Genomic DNA, 25,164 nt, shown 5'->3' with positions numbered 1-25,164 from the left:
AATATGTTTTTTTGTACATAATCGGTTATCCGAACAACCCCAGTCCTCAATTGATTTGGATAAACGATGCTCTACTGTATATATATATATTTTAATTATATATGCTACATATACTTTTTGGTATACTTGGATGTTGGTATACCAATAAAAATTTGATTTTTTCATAATCCTTTGTATTCTTCACTTTATTGACCAACTTAAAATACTTAAAATTTAATGACCAACTTAAAATACAACATTGCCATTGGCATATACCTCCAAATAGCAGACACCTCTAAATAGTGGACAAACTTCTCAGTCCTGACAATGTTTGCTATTTGGAGGTTATACTTTAATAAATAAAAAAAAATGACAAGTATATATAAACTTTAACTTGAATAAAAACTTTTATCCAAGAAAATTTTAAATACTATTGAGATTTCAAAAAATAATCAAAATTTTATGAGTTTTATATTTTTGACATGGTTCATAAATATTTGATAATTATTATATTTTAATAATACCTCATATCCTGTATAAGACTGAGTTGAATATTCAAAATCAGAATCAGGTCCTCCTGGACAATATCTAATAAATATACATTTAAAAATAAAATCATTACTTTTAATACGTAACTTATTATTATAAATAGTAATGTAATATAAACATTCTAAATGAGTGAGTATAAATTGTTTTATTTAAAAAATTTTTAAATAATATCCATTATCACAATGATGAGTATTTATTTTTCATTTCCTTTTTAAAAAGTAGTACTTGATTTGCACAACAATATTATTATAATTATAAAAGTTAACAGGATGTTACAGGATGTATCAAAAAGAACATTAAAGTTTTAAATTTTTATAATTTCTTATTTGCTGCATAAAATAATAATCATAACTGATATGAAAGAGGAATGTACAAAGTTTTTTAACACACATCACAAGTGTTAAAAAATTAATTCTATTAGTACATCCTAAAAATTTAAAATTAAGTAAATGATGTGCGTAAAACTGAGCTACAAAAGTTAAATTACTATCACTTTTATAATTATTTTAGATTTTTTAAATGTTTTGAATAAATAACATCGATTGAAACTGAATGTTCTTTACAAATATTCTGTTAAAAAAAGCATATTGAAAGAAACCATTTAAATCAGTCAAGTGCAACCTGTAAGGTCCCAATATATGGTGGCTCTTGGACTTTGATAACAATTTCATTTTCATGTTTTCTGCTTCTGCTATTATGCAATCCTAATTAAGCTGATATTTGTGATAAAGAGCATTCACACTAAACTTGATCAGTGAAAAGATGAGAATAAACTATATATTACTAGTATGCATAACATTAGCACATGTTACTTTAGTATCTAGTGTACTAGTGGTTATAGAGTTATCAGCAGATGTAATGCCTGCAACTCTAAGAAAATACATATTGCTCACCAGAAGCCTATGAAGTTCCCTTGTGGCTCATATCCGGAAAGGGTTGCACATCACTGACTTAAATGCAAATAGTAATAGTATTTTTTTTTAAATTTTAAATAAGCTTTATTGTAACATAAATATTGATATCTATGATTAAATGTTTATTAAAATCTTATATAATTTTTATATTCAGAAATTCTTCACTCAATTTCATCTAAAATTTTTCATCAATTTAAGATGTTCATACTTCTCAAGAAAGGAAAAGATAATTGAATGTGCTGTTTTTTTTCTGTTGTTCTCTTCTCACTAACATTCATACTTAAAAAAAGCAAGTAAATTTGCTTGCAGTAATTGATTTAAAATATAGTGGTTTCAATGTACTGTACTTTAAAATGCTCATCAAAGTTATATTTTTATTCTTAAAAAAATAATGAAGAAGAAAAATACATGCGCTTAATGAATTTAAGATTATACAGAATGAAGAATATTACAAATCAATAAAAAAATTAGGAAGAGTTCCAAATATTTTTTAATATCTGATGCAAAAATATATAATAATCAATAAGCATTTCATTTTCTGCCTTCTCAATTAATACGAAGAATTGTGAGATATGAAGAAAAACTTTCTTGCACTTTTCCAACAAACCAAATGAGAATGAAGTATGTCAAAAGTAACATTTGGAAAAAGAAAAACTAAATCAGTTTAATGTCTTTTCCTTCTCTTTTCCCCTTACAAAAACTATAAACTGGTCTTTGCAAAATTTAAATATATAAATAAAATAATTACAATTCTAAATTATGTAAAATTGTTTGAAAAATTTGTGAAAAAATTTTATTATGTATATTTTAATGTTTTTGTTACATCCAATTATAAACAAACAGAAATAACTATTTAAAATATCAATCAAATATAAGAGCAAAAAATAAAATAAAATGAACTTACACACAGACATTACCAGTCATATTAATATGAGGACAGCGATGAGGTTTGCACATAACAGCAATTACAGCAATCTAAAAATCATTAATAAATTATCTTAAAGTCAAATTTTATATGCAATGTTATGTAAACAATATAATAAATTTTAATAAGCATCATAAACTTGCTTTGGGCATTATGCATTAAAATAAAAAAGTTTTTGAACAACTTGGTTTGAATTAAAATCAATTGCTTTCAAATTTTTAAATGTTATCTCAATGTGTAACATCTGAAGATGGTTCAAGTTAATGTTATATACATTTAAATTATTTAAACATATCTATACATTTATAATAATTTATAAAATTGTAATAAGAATGTTTTTTCTTTTATAAATTTAACTATTCAAATCTCACTACATTGTAATATCCAGCTATCCAATATAATGTTTTCTAATGTCTTTGTAAACAACAGGTGCATTTCCTAGTAAAGCTGCTAAAGAATGCTTTAAGCAATTTCTACTTTTGTAGGAAACACTTCTACACCTCAGCTACTCAGCATTATTGTTTGGCTCTTTGTTTACATTGTTTTGTATGAATAAGGATGTTTAGTCAGAAACAATGAATTGTCGCCGAGACTATAAAGTATAGGAGGCAGCCAATCATGAAAATTCAATCTATACTAATATTATAAAGAGGTAATGTTTGTAAGTATATAAGTAAGTAAGTTTGTATGCAGCAGGTAATCTCTGAAACTACTCATCCTATTTCAAAAATTCTTTCACCAATATTTAGAATGGAACTTCAGAGTGGACATAAGCTGTATATTATTCCGTTAAACATTCATATAAATTAAATAATATCATTTATGGTTAAGGCTTTTATGTCCAACAGATGGCACTACGAGTATGACGCCCTAAGTTTGCTTTTCTGTAAGGCATTATGCTTTTCTGTGAAAATGAACTAAAGCAGATCATCTATCTATTTATATAAATAAAAATGTAATGTTCGTTTGTTCCTACTGATTCCTTTGAAATTTTGACACAACGCTGCATTCAAATATGCACGTGTTTTTATATAATATACATGTCGAAATTCAACCCCACTGAAGGGAGATGGTTAGGATTAAGGCTTACAGTAAAGAACTCTGCTTCTATTTATACTATTTTAGATGTGGGTTTTTGCGTTTTTCATTATGTTTTAATAGGGTACATCAAGAGAATGCACACTAAGAAGAAATTTTTCGAAAAATTCGAAACGTATCTCTATCTTATAGGGGGGTCGACTGTATTAGAATTGTGTTTTAAAGGTAATAAATGTAGGTAATAAATGTAAAAACAAACTTATTTTATTTATCACTAGCTGTCTATCCACGGCTTTGCCCGCATTATATCGAATTTTCTCGTGGGAGTAAGATATTTTCTCGCAGTAAAATGTAGCCTATGTCCATCTCCAACGTGTAAGCTATCTCCGTGCCATATTTTATTAAAACCTGTTCGGCGGTTTAGACGTGAAAAGATGACAGACAGACAGAATTACCTTCAAATTTATAATATTAGTATGGATTAATATGAATTTCTGCTATAAGGGGTACGCGAGTTTGAGCTCTTTCTTGAAGTGGTACACAGGAAAAAGTAATTGGGAACCACTGATATACAAGAAGCATTTTAAAATGAATAGAGTGTTAATTTTCAATCTAACTATATAAAATTAGTTGTCCTGATTGAGTGATTGATTCATCATTGCCCAGAGCAAACTGCTGAATCCAAAGAGGTGAAATTTGGTACACAGTTAGGATACATCACAAAAACACACACTAAGAAGGAATTTTTCGAAATTACCCCCGTGGGAGAAGAGGAAAAGCATTCAGGCTTAAACTGAAGAACGGCTTCTACTGTACTATTTTAGATGTAATTTTTTATTTTCAACTACGTTTAGTCTTCGTTGAGTACTTAGATGTATTAAATTGATAACATTTCAGACGTTGTTATAAATATTTTTATATATTTCGATTTTTTAACCAAATATTTGAACCATTTTAAATTTGAATTTGTTATTGCATATTGGTTCGATTATAGAATGATTGTAAACATTCCAGAAAAGTGATCAAATTGAAAACAGTTCTTTTGAATCTCAGCAATTCTTTTATTCTCAGCAGTAGGTGTTATATAACAATTACTATAGTTGTTGAAATACCGAATATAAATGGTGTTTGCTTGAAAAATCCGCACAGGCAAAGTTGTGGGTAACAGCTAGTAGGGGACATATAGACCAAAAAAATTTGATGGTTTCAAACAATGTATGCAGTAGAATAGCATTGAAGCTACTTTTGCTTTATTATTTTTATTTTAACAATTTTAAAGCATATATTGTGAGGGAAGAGTGTGCTTAAATTTCAAATTATAGTAATTTTTCAAAGATGACATAAAATTAATTTCTGAAGGAAAACATTAATTTGTAAATGACTAAATATTAAGCATTCATCAAATCTAAAACTTATCTTAACATTAGTCAACCTCACACTTTCCTTAGCTGTGATATTGATTAATATTTAATAATTAATGTTTAATGTTGATTAATGATTAATAAACACCTTTGTCTTCAGCCTTAGGATTAATGATTAATAAACAACCTTTGTCTTCCATCAATACTTTATTAGCAACAAAATTTTTGTTGCTAATAAAGTATTGATGGAAGATGTAAGGAAGGTGTGGTTTTGATTAATGACTGAGCATTAACTTTTTCTTATTTAGAAATATAAATAAAATAGAGGAAGTATGAGAAATAAACCTACAGTGTGCTAGTAATAATAAATAATAAGTAATATAATTTAGAAAGATTTTATAAAGAAATTTTAAATTATAATAAATAATACTGGTGTAAGGATCAAGCATTTATTTATTCCACTCTCAGTATTTTAACATAATTAAATAAATTAGTTCAAAATTGAAGAATAAGTTTTGTTGCACTGATACTATTGAATGCAGAAAAATATTTTTTCTCATTTTTTTAATCTGTAAAACATGATTTTTTGTAGATGAAATTATGACTATAAAAATTCATTTAATTTCTTTATAGAATATTAATGCTTTTTATTATAGCAAAAATGCAACAACATTGATAATGCTAAATTTCCTGTTTTATGAATTAATTTTAATGTAATAATTTATAATATACAGTAAGACCCCACTTAATGCGGGGATATGTTCCTAGATGACAAAGAACTAAATGAAACAGTGTTAAACAAGGTTATTTTAACACAGAGTAAATAGGAATATGAATAACACAGAAATAGGAAATGGGAAACATGACCAAAAATAAACAGATTTTACTTTAATTTTAAAATTATTTTTATATTAATTTGCATAATGATATATGTTAACACATAAACCTATGCACACAGAAATGCAAAGTTCATTTTTTGTGATGGATGTTCTGGCTCTTCTGAAATTCTTGTTTTTTTGTGATAAAGTTGTGTAGTTTCATTTGTCGCTTTCTTTTTCTTACTTAAGCAAATGTCAGTAGCAGGAGATTGCATCCAAAACATCTCGTCTTGCTTTCGCACTCCTTTCAAAATCTGGATCATTTGCTACAATTTAATCAACAATTTTGGTTATCATTACCAAACTTTTACTAAGGAAATCTGTAGACAAATTCTTTGGATTCTTTGTTTTCACAATCACTATTTTCCAGTTTTACATGAATTCCTTGTTCTGCCAGTTCTTAAAGGTCATCATTGGTAATGCTCTCTCCAGAAACCTGTTATAACTCCTCAATATTCTGCTGGTCTATATCTCCTAGTCCTGCTATATCGATTTAAGTTGGTAATTTGGTCAACCTAATGATACAGTGATAGGCTTTTTTCATTGAGAATTCTTGGACACCTCCAGCCATAATTTCTTCTACTCTCCATTCATGCATTTATCAGTTAATTCTTGGCAAGTGAAGTTGATATTGCCTATGGCATCCTTAATGTTATATTTTTTTCGAAACTACACCAAACAAACATAGATTTAAAGGGACATACAGTGCTACAATGAATTGCCATCTTTTGCTGATTGGTTCATGTTTGGGAATAATTGTATTACAGTATTGTGCGAATTAATGTGAACACAAGTGAAAATTTGAAAAAAAAAACGTTTATTGGTTAAAGATGAATAGAATCGAAAAATGAATACAATTTAAATTGTTTTAATATGAAATATGTCCTCCCTTGGCTTTAATAACTTCTTGGACATGTTTTGGCATGGAATCAATAAGTTTTTTACAGTTTTCTGTTATTTGCTGGTCTCAAAACCATATCTGGATTACAGCCTCTATCAGTTTTGTTTTTGTTGTGCAATCTATTTTATGAAGTCTAGCTTTTACTATTAAGATCTGGTGAATTTCCTGGCCATTTAAGGCATGATATCTTTTTGTCTTTGAAATATTTAATCATGATCTTGGAAACGTGACAAGGAGCTGAGTCTTGTTGAAATACTGCTTGATTGTTGGCATCAACTTTTCTAGTTCAACTTCCAATCTTTGTTTTAACAAGTCTCTGTATTTTTGCGAGTTCATCATGCCTTCGACCAGTACAAGGGATCCGGTACCTTTATAAGAAAAGCAGCCCCAGAACATCTTTAATGGATGTTTAACTGTTTGATCAATATGAGCTGCCGTAAGTTTTTCATTGTCACTTTTTCTAACGTAACAAGATCACTGTCCTTGTACCAAAAAATGTCTGTCATCTGAAAACAACACTTTCCTCCAATCTTTGACAGTCCAGCACACACATTTTTTTGTCCAATCATATCATTTTTTCATCATAGCAGCAGTCAATAACTGTTTCTTTTGAGGTCTAACCATTTTTCTTCCACTTTCTATAAGTCGTTTTTGTACAATGGAGTCATGAACAATAACTCTAGCATGTGCTAAGTCTTGTTGAAGTTCTTGACTGGTTTTCCTAGAGTTTAATTTACTTTCTCTTATTAAAAATGCTTCATCCCTTGCTGTTGTCTTTCTTTTCCTTCCACATTTCCCTTTTCTGTTCACCTCAATCGTCCCAGTGTCCCTTTTTTGCTTCAAAATCTTGTTTACAGCTCCTAAACTCACATCACACTCCTTGGCAGTACAGTAGAGCGTCGATTTTCCGAAAGTCAATCATCCGAAAGAATTCCAGTCGGCAAATTTAAATTTTCGCCAGTGCTGTGGCGCTTCAATCTTTGGCTATGTCTTGGGATACTCAAATATTTTACGTTTTTGATACTAAATTAACATCTGAAGTATAATTTTTTATTATTTTTATATTTTTCAATATATTTATTTTGTTTGTACAAAATAAAAAAATAATTTTTAATGATACAATAGTCTTTGTTAGGCTTAACATCGACGAAAATTCAACGCAAAGCGACACGCAACGGAGAAAAATTTAGACATCGGATATGTTAAACTATTTTATCGTACGTAAATCAGTTATCCGGACAACCCCAGTTCCCAATTGATTTGGAAAATCGATGCTCTACTTTATTTCTTTGACTCATTGATGTGTGTTCACTCAAAGTAACAATCTTAGTGTGGTTTTTGGGAGTAATATCCATCTTCAAAAAAAAAAAAAAGCTAATAAAACCTCAGTTCAGCTTAACTTTACCAAAAACGCAATAATTAAAAAAAAAAAAATAACAAAATGTAACACATCTTTAGCTTGGTATGTCTTATTACTCACTGACTGTCAAATCAGTAAAACAAAATGACACAAACATGTCAACTGTGAAAAAACAGCAAAATTGTGTTAATTATGATGTGTTCACATTAATTAGCACAGTACTGTATACATGAATCAATGAAATGCTGTGATAATTTGAATCAACATAAATTTTAAGATTTTTTTAGGCTTCGAGCAGACTGTATTATATCGAATCAGCATTAATCAAGGCAGCGTTAAGTGGGGTTTTACTGTACTTAGGTTTTCTTTCTTGTTTTTCAGATTTAAATGTCATTGCTTTATTTTCATTTTATTGAAATAATGTCAATTCATTTTCTCTCTTATACTGTAATTAATAAAGTGACAACTACAAATTTTGTTAAATGAAGTAGGTTGTTTATTCTATTATTAAAAATTTCAGAGATTAGATATTCATTATATGTTTTAGAACTTTTTTAAAAATACAATTTTAAATCTATATCACAGTTTTTATCCATTGAAAATAAATAAAACCATATTACCATGGTTATACATATTGCTGTCCATTAAAATTGCTACATCAGGAAGGAAAGCAAACAGCAAAATGTTTGTTGTACACATACAGTATAATGGGAGGAAGACATGATTAAATTGACAGGTATACTTGAGGTACAAGAGTATGCAGCATGTTCTACCTTTCATGTAAATTTCATGTTTGTTGTGTGCTGCCTTCATGATATAGCAGCAATTTTAATGGCCAGCACAGCAGTGTTGGCCATTAAAATTATAAATTGTGTGTGTATATGTGTCATACAATTTTATTCAAATAAAATAATATTTATTGTTTTTTTGTTTATTTATTTATTTATATTTATTGTTTAACAATATTTAATTATTGTTTTATTTAATATTTAATTAATTAATATAATTAATAATTAATTATAAATAAATAATTAATTAATACTTAATTATTGTAACAATAGTTAATATTGTTTAATTTAATAAAATTATTGTATTATTGTATTAGAGTATGAGATTACTATTGATGAGCTGCATTGTTTGGAATAACTAGCTCTCTATCAGGCATCTTATGTCACACTAAAAAGATCTATTATAACCTTTAACAATTGAAATTTAAATCTGTATTTGCTTTATATTATTGTTATAAAGATAAATTACATTTTAGGAAATTTTATGACNAGCCTAACTGCCTACTACACTCAAATTGCTTTATATCTAATCACTAAATGAGCCTTGTTACAGCCCGAAGAATTTTGCATTACTAAAATCAGGCAGTTCATTTCGCATTAGTAAAACCAAATGTATAATATTCAATTTGATGTAGCATATGATGTACTATAGTGGAACCTGGCTTAATGAGCATAATTCGATCCAGAATCTTACTTATAATACAAAACACTTGTTAAGTGAAACAATTTTTCCCATATAAATTAATGTAAAATACAATAATGCATTCTATGCCAAAAAAAAATACTCAAATATTTTATGTATAATGTTTATTCAAAGAAAATTATACAATATACATTGTTAAGGAGTGTGAATCATCATAATCTTTTCTTCTAGCATGAATTAACCAACCTGGAATATCTCTAAATTCATACTTTTTAAATTTGAAAAAGTACAAACATAAAGATGTTCTCTCTTTCAAATGTATTCATTCTAATGCACTTGATAATTTTCTTAGCCAATAATGTTCTTATAAAAGAATGAAACATTTATGAGTAAAATTTAATTTGTGCCCAGAATTAAGCATTTTTTTCTCATCCTTCTTCAAAATAGACTCATAGCTTATTGAAGTTAATTTTCTTGAACATAATATTAAAAAACAATTTTTTTTTTGCTTCAGTTACATTATATACTTTACCTATAGTAAATATGGTATTTGAAAAATTTCTCTAACATTATTGCTTTTGGTAATCTGAGGGAAAAACTATATTTGACAATGATCTACACAATGATAATCTTTATTATTACTGTTATTAAAAATAAATTTGAATATAAACAGGCAAAAGCATCATGACTAGATAAAATTTATATTTCAATTTCAAATGTGCATAAAATACTTTATTCAAAATATATATATATATGCAGTACATGTGAAATTGCATGCAAATTCTTCTTTAAAGTTAATTTTCAATGACCTTGTAAATTAATTAAAACTAGATAGATTACATTAGACTTCAAATATCATATATGTCTAATACACTTGTTAAATATTTACTCAATGTTCAATCAGATTTAATTCTAAATTAAATTTAAAAAATATTTACTTTTTTATAATTATTGGGAACAGCTGCAATTATATCAACAAGACGAGGCTGAGATTCCAATCCATATTTGGAAGCAATTGAAGTTTTCAAGCTGAAATATATATTTAAATCTGATAAATAAAAATTTTAACTTATTTATCACTTACTTAAATTTTCATATTTATAAAATAATAATTGTAAATAAGTTTTATAAGTAACAGTTATAATTTAAATTCTAAATTAATTAAAAATTAATTTAGAATTTAAATTATAACTGTTACTTAACTTAATAATTTACATATTATAAATAAATTGTAATGTAAATTCCAATATCAATATTTTGATAAATCACAATATAAAAAATTTTTAGTAGACATGAATAGTTTCATTTTAAAATAAAAAAAGATGACTTGTTTGATTTATAATGCATATACTACCCATAAAGTTGTTCCAAATTTAGTAGTAAAGATGTGAACATAACCAAAAATCCAAACAAAACATTTGTTTACAGCAAAAACAGTTTAATTACAAACATTTTTGGACTTTTTAAAGATCATCTCTCTATCTATACTATGGAATCCGATATTGATGTACTATGGGATAATGCCAAAATCATAAGACTAACAAGGAACATTTACAGCTTAAAACACTTAGCATTCCATAAAATTTACAAGGTCAACTTAGAGCAACGATGAATTAATTTTTGGGACACCAACACATTATCCATGGCCTGGAAATCACTACATGAACTGTAACATGATGATTAACATTCTATTTGCTTTTTAAATTTTATATCAAATAAAATGTATATACAGTAGTTTCATTATTTTATTTTATTCTATTTCATTGTAATCCCAATGTGAATTTTATGTTAAATTTGGCTTCACTTTACACTTTAAACAGTATGTGTTTTCTTTAGTCAAATCTTAAATTTTGTAATTGCATTATAATACTCATTTTATTTTTGTAGCATCTGATGAAGATCTTTCAATCTAGATCAAAAACATTTTTGTAATTAATTTATTTTATTGGAATTAAGAAAGAGAATTTCTTTTTGTCACCTGTTTCTCTAGTTTTTTGGATTTTGTGTTATAAACACATATGTTAACCTGATTTGAATTGCTAGATTATTCAGATGGGATATGGATAAGCTAACTGATAAAGCACTGCATGGCAAGTAGGGTTTCAGATTTGAGTCTTGCTTTTGACTGATCTTTTCTTCCAAGATATTTTAAATTTAAATTTATTTCTAATTATTAAATATGTCATAAGATGGCAGCCTAACTGCCTACTACACTCAAATTGCTTTATATCTAATCACTAAATGAGCCTTGTTACAGCCCGAAGAATTTTGCATTACTAAAATCAGGCAGTTCATTTCGCATTAGTAAAACCAAATGTATAATATTCAATTTGATGTAGCATATGATGTACTATAGTGGAACCTGGCTTAATGAGCATAATTCGATCCAGAATCTTACTTATAATACAAAACACTTGTTAAGTGAAACAATTTTTCCCATATAAATTAATGTAAAATACAATAATGCATTCTATGCCAAAAAAAAATACTCAAATATTTTATGTATAATGTTTATTCAAAGAAAATTATACAATATACATTGTTAAGGAGCGTGAATCATCATAATCTTTTCTTCTAGCATGAATTAACCAACCTGGAATGCGAATTCAATTTGCAGGGAAAAAAAAAATTGAAATTTAATTTGGAATTGGTCATTAAATTTAATATGAGATAACAGCACAACTGCCTACCTCTAGTCAAATTATTTAATTTCTAATATTTAATTATAGCCTTTACATATCCCAAGAATTTGGTATATCGTTTGGTGTGTTTATTATATAATGGGCTATGATTGTCGATGTTTATATGTAATATGTCTGAACACAAGTTTGGAAAAATGTGTGACCACAAGCGACACTAAGATGCTAGCAGAACGAGTGCTAAACACAGACTGATGTAACATGCACTCAATCTGGGACTTCCCCTCTTCTCGTCACTTGTTAAGTGANATTTATTATTATTATAAATTATAACATCCTTTTTATTTTAAAATTTTTTGCAGTTCTAGAAATTAAACTTTCAAGTTTTCAAATTCCTTTTATTGTTTAACAAACAATAAAAGACATTTTTGAAAAAAACAAACATTTTTTGTTTGTTTTTTTCAAAATTTACATTTACTATTTACACAAATTTTTATTTACATATAACATATTGTTGAAATTATGTTCTTTAAGAATATATTTAAAATAATTTATGATGATTCAATGTTAAAAGAAGAAAAAAAAAAGTACTTATATATAGCTTACCTATTTAAATTAATATCTCTCTTTTCTCTGTGTGCTTTAATTAATTCATGTATAATATCTGCCACAGTCATTACCATTAATTCTTCTTTTGTATGATTTTTGTATCCTAAATATAATATAATAAATACACATTACATATTTGATATATTTTATATTAGAAAATAAAAGAAATTTATAAATAAAACTTAGTAAAACCATTTATTTGCATATTCATTTAGATATAAATCTAAATAAGTAAAAACCTAAATAAATACACATTCTATATAGGTAAGGAGTAACTTCTCTAGATGTGGACTGCAATAAACTTTGCATGTTTCCAGTAGACTGCATGCATTTTTTCTTATGCAGATGCAAAATTTAAACCTGATAAGTATCAACATACTCCATAACCACCAGTTCACTAGGTTCTAAAATAATATTACTAATGATATGCAAATTAGTAATATGTAGTCATGATGGCCGAATTTCAGCTCATGAGCAGCATACATTTCTTCTAAACCCTTACTGCAGCTCCCATCTACTTAAACAATTTTTTTTTATATATACTCAGTATGTAGTATGTACTATATATATATCTATTATATGTAATATTTGTTTGGAAAAATGTGTGATCACAAGCGACACTAAGATGCTAGCAGAACGAGTGCTAAACACAGACTGATGTAACATGCACTCAATCTGGGACTTCCCCTCTTCTCGTCACTTGTTAAGTGAGTCATTTTTTTAAAACAATTTCTTTGCTTGTTAGGCAAATTATTCATTATGAGAGGCACTCATTAAGCAAGGTTCCACTGTATATATAAAATAAAATTGTGAGGTTTCACTACATCTAATGTTTTCAAGACAAAACAGAGCTTTCAACTATTTTTTTTTTGTGATACACCTTTATAAAGAGCAACTTGTGAATACAGAAGAAAGAAAGTGACAATGCTCATATACTTATACAAATTATTAGTTTATTTTAATTGAAAAACATTACTACAGATATTATAGATGATAGAGAAAGCTTAATTCCTTTCTATCATTTTGTAAAATCATATAGTATGACAATCCATGCATATCTATCATTGTGTATGGATATATCAACTTCTTGTTTCTTATCTAATTCCTTTTTCTCAATACTAGAGAAATAGAACTATCCATAATGTTTCTGTTTGTCTGTCTGTCTTATTTAGACACAAATAGTCCATTTTCATACTAACCACCAAAATGTTTTATCCAACTTCAATAATTTTACTTAAACTTTTTTTTGTATTCCTTGAACCACCAGAAATTTTTTGACTCCTTTCCCCTTTTTATAATTAGTGTCATAGTCAATAACAGAAAGTTCTGATTTGTCTTTATACCAATTAGATTTTTGTTTTTCTTTACTTTTGAGAGAAAGAAAAAAGCAGTATGAATGCTGTTATTTCTTAGAAATATCTTTCTTTTGGAGACAGATGTTCCCGATCAACTGAATGATAAAAATTATACAGTACTTTATTCTTCAGTACAGTTCAATAATTAATAATTTATGTTCAGAATGTCTAACATACACTTTTTTCCATATTGTTATGCATTTATTTTATCTATAGTTGCTCTAAATGTAATCATCATTTTATCAGCTTCACATAAAATTTTCAGATTTTTAGATAAAATAAAATTGCATTGTTAATTTTTAATATCATCTCAATCTGTTAAGCAATAAATAGATAAATAAATGATTTCCAAAAGAAATTTTATGAATTCCAATGAGAAACATTTAAAAAGTAATTCAAAATAATAACAATAATTTATCATTGAGTATAAATATTCAGTATGTCAAACTAAATGTGGCATCGAAAATAAAAGTTTATTATTTTCCTGTTTTAAATTTTTTGGCATAGTGATATAATCATTTTATAGTTATTTCTTGTTTTAACGAAGTTGTAAATTGGATTAATCTATACAGTAACATAATACAGGTATCTCTTGCTTGATGTGGGATTTGATTAATGCATGAAATTAATTACGACAATTCCTTTATACAGATAGAAGAAATTTTAATTAACGTGGCTTTAACAGGCACCTTTACTTAACATAAATATGTTTTTATTAACAAATAAGGTGTTGGTGAATTTGTTATTTTCTTGCTGAGGGTGATTCTGATATAGATCTGTAGTGTAAATTTTTATTTACATATAATTATTATAGCTGTAAAATATATGTTACTGCTAATATGATATTGTATTCTTTGTATAGAAGCTTATTTTAAAACTTTACTTCACATTTTGTTTGCATAAAATCAAATCGAAATGTCTGTAGATAAAATGCATATCAGGCATATTGTGTACTTTTAAGTTTCATAAAGGATGTAACATTATACAAACAATAAAAGGTACTCATAGTGTGTATGGAGAAGATGATCCTAAATGTTGGGCATGTCAAATCTGGTTTTGAAAGTTTTGTTCAGAAAATTTTAAACTGAATTACTAAGGATAGAAAACATAAGGCCACCCAAAAGCTGTTAATGAAAAGAAATTTCAGGAAAAAATTGATAAAAATTGATGAATAACTCGTGAACTTGCAACAAATCTTAGTAGATCATCAGCATGACAATTGTGTTCTGCATGCATTAAGTGAATAAAAGAAAACTGGATTGAGTATAATTTTGTTTGACAAAGATAGGTAGCTCTAAAGTTTCATTTTATTTTTAAATTAGATTACTCATTTTATCATAGAATATTTTATTTATGGATGGCAAATAAACTATATTTTGTTACTCATGTAAAAGAATTGACCATGTAAAAAGAGGGATAGGTGTATATAATTCTATGCATAAAGTAACATTTATTTGAATATGAAAATGTCACTTTATATTATCTTTGAATCAGAGTTACCAGTAATACTGTATTATCAAAAATTCCTTCTAGAGTAATTTGAGACTCATTGTTACTTTTATACCAGTAGCAACTGTTCCATATTAAAAAATATTAAAGGGTAGTTTCTACCAGTGTAAAAGCAAAAACCATTCAATATATCATATTTTTACAAAATGTCAAGCAGTAACATCTATTTATATTTCAAATGGTCTTCAAAATATCCTTAAATTAACTTCAAAAAGTAATTTTCAGAACAAATTTGAACATTATATACAAGAATTTTTCTGTTTGGTTATGAACTGGTAATGGTTTATTTGGTGAGTGGTATATAATTAAGTACCCAGTTTTTTGAAATATATCAAATTTGAACAAATTACAACAATTAAAATTATAAGTTTTATACAGATATCTAAGTTAATCACACATTAAATTGTGTCATAAGATAAAATAATGATCATGTAAATATATGATATAATTATTTTATAAAACCATTAATTTTCTGTACTATTCGATAGCATCTTTTGCAACAGGATCCACTCCTTTATACATAATAAAGATTGATTAATTTTTGAATTAGTCTCAGTTTTTTAGATAAAGGCTATTAATTAAATTTATAGCATAGATTAAATTGATAACTAAAACATTTTTTCATTTCAACAATTAGAATTCTCTATAAGAATCTCAAACCACAATGTTTTTGATAATAAGCCAAATAATTGCTGTAATGAATCTAGCTACTTTACTGCTGCTATTAATAATTAAAGTTGGTGCCTTAAGTAACCATGGATGTTTATATCTAAAATTAAGTATTTTTAGAGTGAAGGATTAGACAGAGGTCTGGGTAGCATTGCTGGCAACACATCTGCACGGTAAACAGGAGTTGCAGCTTTGAGTCCTGATTTGGGCTGATTCTTTTCTTCTGGTATACTCTAAATTATTTGTTAAATATTAATTAAATTATAATTATTAAATTTAATAAAAGATGGCACCTAATGTGTACATATAGTACCAAATTACAAATTTAGTTATTAATATCTTAGTAACAGTAAAGTACCCCAATTCCTTACTGCAATCATTTGGCTGATAAGAATTCTCTTTAATTAATTTGAATTCAAAAGTAATAAAGCAAACTATTGCAAAAACCAAAAGTATATTTCAAAAAATGCATCTTTAATGATAAAAATAATATAGATACAAGTTCATACAGAAATTTTACATTTATCAGCATTTAAGATTTTTAAACAAAAAATATTTATATATTAAATCAAAACTAAACAAATCCAAATATTTCATTTTTTGAATAACTAAAAATATACACAAATCTCAGATATTACAAATACTAGGTATGTTATAAGAACTGAGTCACTTAATTAAAACAATCTACTATAAAAATAACTTGTGTTTCACAACAGAAACTAATTTTGAACCTTCTTATTTACATTAGTTTTTCTGTAGCATTAATTTTTCAGTTTGGAAACTTTTTTACTCATTTAGACTAAAATATTTATATTCTAAATAATGACAACAAACTTACCTTTCATTTCCTATATAATTTTATACTAAGCTTAATAAATATATTAAATATAATCCATATCTTAAATCAATTTTCTTATGACATTATAATTAATATAAAAGAAAGTTAAAGTATACCTAGGTAACCCCAATGGTGGCACTTTGGTTAGGTTCGGTTAGATTAACTATACTTTTAGTAGACGTTTCCTTTTTTTTATTATTATTTTGTTCAAGAACTACCATGAATCAATAACTAGTGACGTTAGGCAGTCAGCAGCCTGCCGGTGGCTCCCCTTCGGGTGGAGTCTGTCGGGAGCACGAACAGTCAGAAGCGCCACCATTGGGGTTACCTAGGTACACTTTGACCTAAAAGCAATAAAATAAAAGAGAAACAGATGTAAACAGACAGTTATAAAACTTTTTGCAACTGGTTTAGATTAACCTAATTAAGTTCTAAAAAACATTATTATTTTAAAGAAATTAAAATTATAGTAAACCCCACTAATTCAGTGATGGCTAGCCAAGTTAACAGGTTGTTTCTCCAATGATATGGAAAATGAGATGATGAATATACAGTAGAATAATTTATTATGATCAGCTCTATACAGAAGTTTTACTGAGCTGAAATTATACTGCTGAATTTATTATTACAGGAAATGAGCTAAAAAATTTCATGACAGTAAAATATACAGCAATGTACAGTACAGTCTTTAATAACTTACTGACTACAGTAATATAATGTAAAGTGTTGTAAAGACTTCCGATCAAAACACTCATTATAATTTCCTACTGTCAACAAATTGTAAATTACTGTAAGAACTTAAGAAATTTTAAATTACTGCTTTGTGAAAACTGTCTGATCTATTGAGGTATGATTATATTGCTATTTTTCCAACACATTTAAAACAGTGTGGAAAAATTTCAATTTGTTGAAGAAATTGACATTTTAAATTTATTTAAAAGATAAGGGGCTTTAATTTCCAAAATTTACTTATCCGCATTGATTGGTTTATAATTTATACCGCCATTTTTAGTAAAGTTATTAAAGTAGAGATATAAAAGTATATCAAAGTCTACATATACTGTATGAGGTGATGTAACAGATATGATAAAAAATATATATTTCTTTGTATCACCTTTAGAGAAAGTCAGAATTAATATTTTTTTCAAAATAAAATAAATGACACAGATTAGTTTAATAAAGTTTGACACATTTTCATTAGTGAAATGTGAATTTGTATTCGAATTTTTCCTTATGGAAATCGCAATCGAATAAAAAAATATATATTTCTTTGGCATAAATTTCTAAAATTTAACGGATAAATGATATTCACTTTTACATATTAAAAGATGGATATATGATAATTTTTCAAAATATTGTATATACATTTCTCAGACAACGCAGAATAACTGAGCTAGATTGTTAATGCAACAATGTGTCGAAAATAATGACTATAGTACATTTAAATCTGAATAATACGAAATAAAGGTTATGATAAATTTTGATAATTACATCTACTTGTATTTTATAACAAATATATTCATATTTATATTATTGAAATCAAATATATAAGTTTTAAAGTAAATTGTAGTTATTTAGCGAATTATATTTTTAGTGTTCATTCTGATCTTAATTTCTTAAAATTAAAAAAAGTTATTTTATTTATTGGTATTTTAATAATTTTAGCTATGAATATTAATTTCACGGTAAATTAGACGGCGTTAAATTAGTTGAAAATGTATTTAGAAAGTAGTATTTCATTACATAAAATTGCATTTTTATAACTATTTTTGGGAACTTATGAGACAAAATATATAAAATTGATAACATTTTGCTGGAAAAATATACATAAATTTATCGTTGATAGACATAAAGTTATAACTATGTTTAAAGAGTTATGTTGTGTATCCTGTAATCTACAGATCAGAACAAATTTTTTTTTTCAGATTTATTAAATTTTTAATACTTTAGTTGAAAAATATATATATTATTGTGCTACGAATAATAAATGATTCTTCATTCAATAGCATTCATAAGTTTGGCTTAGTATTAAATTGAATGATTTCCTGAAATTTTAAATTTATTTGTAAATTATTAATTATAAAATAGCTTTTAAGATTTCAAGATTCTATTTCCTTAATTAAATATGTTGTCGTTTATAAACCAGATTCTATTTGATCCTCACGTTAAAATACTGTTCAATTACATATAAAAATATATGTATATTCAACATTCAAACAATCCGTTATGTCATGTATGTGATGTGTATGAAATCGCAAATATTAATAAATTATCAGCAAAAAATAATTTAGGAAAAAAATTGAAAAATTAAATCAGATTACTATTTTATTGTATTTCACCATTTAAAATAATCTAAAACATTATTTCATTTCGACTGGTTCGATATTTAAAAAACAAAAATTCTTTTATTTCAATCAACAATACACGACTTAACCAGTTTACTTTTTATATTGATAATTTCAATCTGATTGTTCTATCGTTTCTTAAAACAAACAGCATAATTTTATTGTAAAAAAGGGCTGGCAGAAATTACAATTTAATAAAATAAAATTTCATTACAAATACTAGTCGTATCTTGCTTGCTTGCCATGTCCAATCACCTGGAACAACCATTCTTCACTGCAGAGATGACCTTTCTTTGTAGGCTACAGCTCTATGTAAAATAGTCTAAAATGTCCACAGGTGACAATTCCAACACAATTAAAAATATAACATTTTCTTGTAAAAAAGGGCTGGCAGAAATTACAATTTAATAAAATAAAATTTCATTACAAATACTAGTCGTATCTTGCTTGCTTGCCATGTCCAATCACCTGGAACAACCATTCTTCACTGCAGAGATGACCTTTCTTTGTAGGCTACAGCTCTATGTAAAATAGTCTAAAATGTCCACAGGTGACAATTCCAACACAATTAAAAATATAACATTTTCTTGTAAAAAAGGGCTGGCAGAAATTACAATTTAATAAAATAAAATTTCATTACAAATACTAGTCGTATCTTGCTTGCTTGCCATGTCCAATCACCTGGAACAACCATTCTTCACTGCAGAGATGACCTTTCTTTGTAGGCTACAGCTCTATGTAAAATAGTCTAAAATGTCCACAGGTGACAATTCCAACACAATTAAAAATATAACATTTTCTTGTAAAAAAGGGCTGGCAGAAATTACAATTTAATAAAATAAAATTTCATTACAAATACTAGTCGTATCTTGCTTGCTTGCCATGTCCAATCACCTGGAACAACCATTCTTCACTGCAGAGATGACCTTTCTTTGTAGGCTACAGCTCTATGTAAAATAGTCTAAAATGTCCACAGGTGACAATTCCAACACAATTAAAAATATAACATTTTCTTGTAAAAAAGGGCTGGCAGAAATTACAATTTAATAAAATAAAATTTCATTACAAATACTAGTCGTATCTTGCTTGCTTGCCATGTCCAATCACCTGGAACAACCATTCTTCACTGCAGAGATGACCTTTCTTTGTAGGCTACAGCTCTATGTAAAATAGTCTAAAATGTCCACAGGTGACAATTCCAACACAATTAAAAATATAACATTTTCTTGTAAAAAAGGGCTGGCAGAAATTACAATTTAATAAAATAAAATTTCATTACAAATACTAGTCGTATCTTGCTTGCTTGCCATGTCCAATCACCTGGAACAACCATTCTTCACTGCAGAGATGACCTTTCTTTGTAGGCTACAGCTCTATGTAAAATAGTCTAAAATGTCCACAGGTGACAATTCCAACACAATTAAAAATATAACATTTTCTTGTAAAAAAGGGCTGGCAGAAATTACAATTTAATAAAATAAAATTTCATTACAAATACTAGTCGTATCTTGCTTGCTTGCCATGTCCAATCACCTGGAACAACCATTCTTCACTGCAGAGATGACCTTTCTTTGTAGGCTACAGCTCTATGTAAAATAGTCTAAAATGTCCACAGGTGACAATTCCAACACAATTAAAAATATAACATTTTCTTGTAAAAAAGGGCTGGCAGAAATTACAATTTAATAAAATAAAATTTCATTACAAATACTAGTCGTATCTTGCTTGCTTGCCATGTCCAATCACCTGGAACAACCATTCTTCACTGCAGAGATGACCTTTCTTTGTAGGCTACAGCTCTATGTAAAATAGTCTAAAATGTCCACAGGTGACAATTCCAACACAATTAAAAATATAACATTTTCTTGTAAAAAAGGGCTGGCAGAAATTACAATTTAATAAAATAAAATTTCATTACAAATACTAGTCGTATCTTGCTTGCTTGCCATGTCCAATCACCTGGAACAACCATTCTTCACTGCAGAGATGACCTTTNAATATTAATATATATTAATATAATTTGTCCATTATATGAAAATTATTGTCATTACTTACAATTATAATTTAATGAAATTAAATAAAATTAGTAATACTTAAATGGACTAAAAGCAATGCTAAATATAAATACTTTTTGTATACTTAATTTAAAAATGGCAGATAGTATATTTACAATATATATAAAATACAGAAGATACAAAAACATCTTTTTCGGAAAGGGCAGAAATGAAGAATTTTTGTATCTTCTGTATTTTATATATATATTGTAATATACTGTCTGCCATTTTTAGATTAAGTATACAATTTTTACAAGTTTTTTGTGGCTTATCATCAGTAAACATTTTAAACTGTTTTGCATATTGTAGCAGTCATAGCCTACAATGAAACGTCTTTGCTAAGGAAGACTGTATGTTAGGTATTGAAAAGAGCAAAAATGAAGACATTTTCTATCTTCTATATTTTATATATCTTATAAATATTTTTTATTAATGAAATGTTTTCAACTTGCTAAGAATTATTAGCATTTCAAACATTGGAAAAAAAATACAAGAATATTTTTTAGAACATTTTTGAACCATTGATACATATTAAGCATATATGCACAACACACATGGATGACATAACAAAGAGTGAAAATACAAATAAAATAAAAATAAATTTAGTATAAAACTTTTATCAGATTATTAACAATTTTAATGGCATTTATTATATGAAGCATGAGAATCCAAGCAGAGTTTAGTGAAACTGCTTTGCTTCTATTAACACACAGGTATTTAGAGATAATTAAAATGTAAATTTACTGTAATTTTCTAATTTTAGAACTATTGTTACATTCTTTTATGAGTGATGAAGTATCCCAGAATATCTCTACTTCTTTATCACACACAGCCAATTTGTAATTGAAGTTGCTTATGCAGCATTTGTATGTTGTTTATTCTAGTATAAGATGCTCATGAATGTAGTATATCCAGATACGTCACCACTGCCCTGCTTTATTCGCAAAGAAAAAGAGTTTTAAAGTTCCAAACATGATGAAGCATACTTGATATTTGCATTTAGACCAAGGATGGCAACCTTTTTGAATCCATGTGCCATTTAGTGAGCATAATTATCTTTAAAAATATTTGTGTGCGCAAAAGTTTTAGACTTCGAATAACAATATTTAAAGAAATGAAATGGAAATGCTTTAATTAGAATAAATGTAGATGATGATTGAAAAAAGGATGATCAGATGATAAACCAAATGGATGATTGAAAACTTGGGTGATAAACTGAAATCATATAACAAGTTACATGCCAGAAGATTTCTCCCACATGCCATAGGTTAGCCACCCCTGCTTTAGACTGCAGTCGACCACCCTATAACACAGTAGATACATTCCTGTTTTTATGAATCCAGCTTCTAGGAGTCCAGCCAATCACAGCCCAGCACATATGCAGTTTACGGACTACGGCTGTTTGAAAGGTTTCTTCCATAAAATTAATCCGATTCTAGACTAATTCGACTCAACATTTCCAAAATATGTATAATTTTTTGGGAATAATCCATATAAACTATGCTATAAACAAAAAATTGTAGGATTACTTACCAAGTGTGCACTGTTCAACTATGCCATTGCTTAAGCTTGTTTTCGTCGTGGAAATTGTCATCGAATGGTGCTTGCATGCTTCCCAATAAATTATTTTTTTTTGTGAAAAATTTGCTGAACTTTAGAGACATCATTAATATAAATATAATTTTTATGGGCGTTAAATAATAAATGGTTTTTGGTAGGTCCGTGCTCGTTTAAACTCAACAGTTTGTGCAATCCTATCACAACACGAGTTGGTGATGATGTTTTACTGAATTATAGGAGTTTTTTTAGCATGTTTGTATGAATACTGTCGCAATTTTTTCACCGTGATATAGGAATCTGAACTATAGGAACCCGTGTTATAGGGGGAGTCAACTGTATATTTTTCAATTTCTTGAATGATGTGAGGATTTTTAATCTCATTACTCTTTTGTTATGATTATTTATCCTTCCTTATACAAAAAATATTGCTTTATCATTAAATCTTCATTTCCAAAGATAACTTTCATCAACTCCAAACTTTCAACAAAGTGTCTTGGGCAACAGTGAGGTTTATTGTCCAGCTATAAATCAAATACTATAAATCTGCAGTTTATAGGAATGCAAACAATGATGATTACGAACCACCCTCTAACAGTTATTTGTGGCATACCTAACTGCAAAGACGCTTGTCCAGTTGATTTTTAAGAGCTAAGAAAATGCTTCCTGGATTCAATCATCTTGAATTAATCAGTCTTACTACTACTTTTTCTTTTTTTTTTTTGTTATTAAAAACATTACTGGTTGCTTTAATCAATGTCAGATAACATTATCTGAAGGTAAATCCCAATTCTACTTAATTACAAGTTAGTAAACAGGCTCATCTGCTGTAAGTATTAAGAAGGAAATATTTTGGGGAATCAGTTACATTATAACCAAATAATAAGTTCAATCATAAGTTTTAATTATTTTAATTGACATTTCTTTTTACTTTGTGAAGGGGCTTGCTCCCCAGAGGACAAAGCAGAGAGCTAACAAACATGCTTTTTTATGGAAATATGCTTTTTTTTTACTCATTCCATTCTGTGGATACTGAGAGGGCCGGTGTGAAAATAAGGTGAGTTATAATGGTTCATTGAAATTTGAAATATTGAAGAGGAACATTGTGCTTGAAAATACACAGGGTGTATCACTTTTTCTGATTCACATTTTATTCAGTATTATGTTTTTTTATTATGTTATTATTATGTTTATTATGTTTATTAAATAGTTTTAAAAACAAGATGTTAGTTGCTGCTATTTTTCCAAGCCTAAGTGAAGTATCCACACCATGCTGTTGGAGATATTTGGTCAATGAAGATGAAGTAAAATTAATTGTTTCTTCTATTTATTATATTTTAAGATTATCTCCCAGAATTTTCTACTCATACAGTGCTTACCAACCCTTTAGAAACGGGTAACCCTTATATCTATATAACTGCAATATAAGTAATTAAGATAAGAAATTTAATTTAAATTTTAAATATGAATCAAAATTTAATATTTACCCTTAGTTTAAAACACTATATAAAAATTGTCGTTTTATCAATATCTTTATAATATTGTAATAGAAACTTACCTTTATTATTTTTCCTTTTGTTTTTCCCCATGTTTTTCTATTTTAAATGAAATAAATAAGATTTATAAATGTAATATACATAAATTATATAAAACTGTCTTTAACACGTGTTTCCACACCATATCATAAGTCACTTGTTTCTAGTGTTACTTTCGCATTTCAAATTCGACAACAACGAAATTCAATTTATATAACTTTTAACTATTTTTTTAATTTAATGCAATAAAAACTATTTTAAAACATTTAAAAACTGTGATAAATTATTTAAATTAAATTTTTTTTATTTAATTCGAAACTACGGTAAGGAATAACATATATACGACATTATGTGACGTCAATAGAAGATGGTTTTGTGAAAGGGACTGGGTGATAGAGTTGTACGAATGATGTATTGTCTTCAGTGGTTAATTCCGTTGTTATTGATTCCAAAACCGATAAATCCAGCTCTTCTTCAAAATCATGTTATGTTTATGGTACTGTATTTAACCGGTTTCTTTTTGGAACGAAAGCCTTGTACGATCTGTAGCTTTGTGTTTCTGGCAGCTCTCTTCCTCATTTGCTATAACAACTATGGCAATTGCATCTTTTCCTTCTTCACCGACTGCGATTCCGTCAGGTGTGGACAAAAATGATTTCTTCGATTAATAATACGGATTCTGTGATAATAATAAACTGGCTTCCAACTATGGATATGT

The 25,164-nt window shown here is 27.3% G+C and overlaps 1 protein-coding gene across 1 annotated transcript in view; it reads right to left on the bottom strand.

Annotated features, from left to right (window-relative positions):
* Positions 1 to 24,846, bottom strand: part of LOC111626958 (probable elongator complex protein 3) — a 54,650-nt gene extending 29,804 nt beyond the window's left edge. The window contains exons 1-5 of the mRNA XM_023370500.1: positions 24,470 to 24,846; positions 12,582 to 12,687; positions 10,269 to 10,365; positions 2,347 to 2,417; positions 504 to 567 (exon numbers count right to left, since the gene is read on the bottom strand). Coding sequence (XP_023226268.1) covers positions 504 to 567; positions 2,347 to 2,417; positions 10,269 to 10,365; positions 12,582 to 12,687; positions 24,470 to 24,500 — 369 coding nt within the window. The 5' untranslated portion in view covers positions 24,501 to 24,846. The remainder of the gene's footprint in view (positions 1 to 503; positions 568 to 2,346; positions 2,418 to 10,268; positions 10,366 to 12,581; positions 12,688 to 24,469) is intronic.
* Between the last annotated feature and the right edge of the window lie 318 nt (positions 24,847 to 25,164).

The sequence above is a fragment of the Centruroides sculpturatus genome, unplaced genomic scaffold (assembly GCF_000671375.1).
Source record: "Centruroides sculpturatus isolate CEXI.00-Female unplaced genomic scaffold, Cexi_2.0 scaffold531, whole genome shotgun sequence".
Taxonomy (NCBI): domain Eukaryota; kingdom Metazoa; phylum Arthropoda; class Arachnida; order Scorpiones; family Buthidae; genus Centruroides; species Centruroides sculpturatus.
The sequence above is the reverse complement of the archived record's forward strand: the minus strand, read 5'-3'. Positions and strand labels throughout refer to the sequence as shown.